A 1,404-nucleotide genomic window follows, 5' to 3' on the forward strand; every position below is an offset into this window, starting at 1 on the left:
AAGTGGCGCTTAAATGGGGCCATAATCCCCACGTCCAAAGGCTGAACAACGCTTGTTGCATTTGGTGGAATGGCTGCCACGACACACCCGGCCTCCTCACTGGCAATCTTGTGTCCTTCCTTGCTCACGTGGGGTTCGAAATTGTCAAGCAACAATACCGACGGCTGCCGAATCTGTGGTTTCAACACCTTGCGCAGGTAAATTGCCCAAACACGCGAGTCCATCCACGCGCTCTCTTGAACCGCGTAGTGGTGGCCAACAGGGAAGGAGTCGAATTCAACCTTCTCGATGTCACCGCCGGGCTTGCCGCGCATGATAAACAGTATGGGCAGCTTCTCCCCGTTCGCTCGCACAGAAAGCACAGCCGTCATTCGATACGAGTGTTTCTCGCCGGTGGCAATCTTAGCTATGCTACCACGAACCGACCAGATGGCGTTGGGTGGCATGTCGTATGTCATTCCGGTCTCATCGACATTGATGATCGAGTCGGAAGCGAAGCCGTTGAATGCCTTCTGGAAGTCGGCTGCAAACGTAGCCCTCGTTGTTGCCAGCTCCACTTGAGACTTCTTCGACCTCGCTGGCTTCTGTCGTGAAGCCATGGCGATGGCAGAACCGCTGGAGCAGTTTCAGCAACGATTGGTACCCACAGTTCTTCTCCGCCAAGTAGGTGGCGAGCCACGTTCTGTTGTTGCGCTTTAGGAAATTGACAAGGTGGGTGCACGTCAGCGCTCTCTCGTCATCCCACAACTTGTGCATGAAGCTTTCCAGCGCCGCGCTGTCAGGGATTTCTACGGGACGGTCAGCGCCGTCCAGGTTGTAGCGCTTCAATGGTCCATTGACATTGAGAAGCTGGTGGGCCTGCTGCACCCATCGGGCAAGGTTGCTCTTCGGTATCCCCGTCGAGGCCTCAAGGTCACGTGTTGACGCTGAATGCATCCTGACGACCATGGCAAGCTTGGTCGCACGAGTGTAGCGCTGTCGCTACTACTAGAGTCATCTTACAAGAGGCCGATGCCATGTAAGATTATGCTGAGGAATATAGGTCTTCAACGACCAATTTCCCGAGTGAATTTGGTACTCGAAGTACTGGTAGTTAAGCAACTTCAGCAAGCTTACGGGGTTTCCACGGCTCGTGTATCGTGAGCACAATGGATGTATTAATACTAGTAACGTTAAAGCGATTACAGCGGTGCCAACTGTCGTCTTAATCGACGTCTAAGCGTACTACCGTATACCCCCCGCTTCAGTACCTTTGAAAATGACGGTGAAATCTGATCAAAACCAGTACAGCTCCAAACGGTAACACGAAAACATTGAAGATAGAATAATACTTGTTTATTGGTCAAAATTCACCAGCTCTACTACAATTTTATTGGACAAGGCAATCCCGCCTAAAGTCCCGCT

The 1,404-nt window shown here is 51.9% G+C and overlaps 1 protein-coding gene across 1 annotated transcript; it reads right to left on the minus strand.

Annotated features, from left to right (window-relative positions):
* Window positions 1-465: 465 nt before the first annotated feature.
* On the minus strand, window positions 466-936 carry H257_16402 (hypothetical protein; the record flags this gene model as incomplete). The annotated part of the gene is made up of 1 exon (XM_009844815.1): window positions 466-936. The coding sequence occupies one exon, from the start codon at window positions 934-936 to the stop codon at window positions 466-468; it is 471 nt and encodes a 156-aa protein (XP_009843117.1).
* Between the last annotated feature and the right edge of the window lie 468 nt (window positions 937-1,404).

Source organism: Aphanomyces astaci (genome assembly GCF_000520075.1).
Source record: "Aphanomyces astaci strain APO3 unplaced genomic scaffold supercont1.85, whole genome shotgun sequence".
Lineage (NCBI taxonomy): Eukaryota > Oomycota > Saprolegniomycetes > Saprolegniales > Verrucalvaceae > Aphanomyces > Aphanomyces astaci.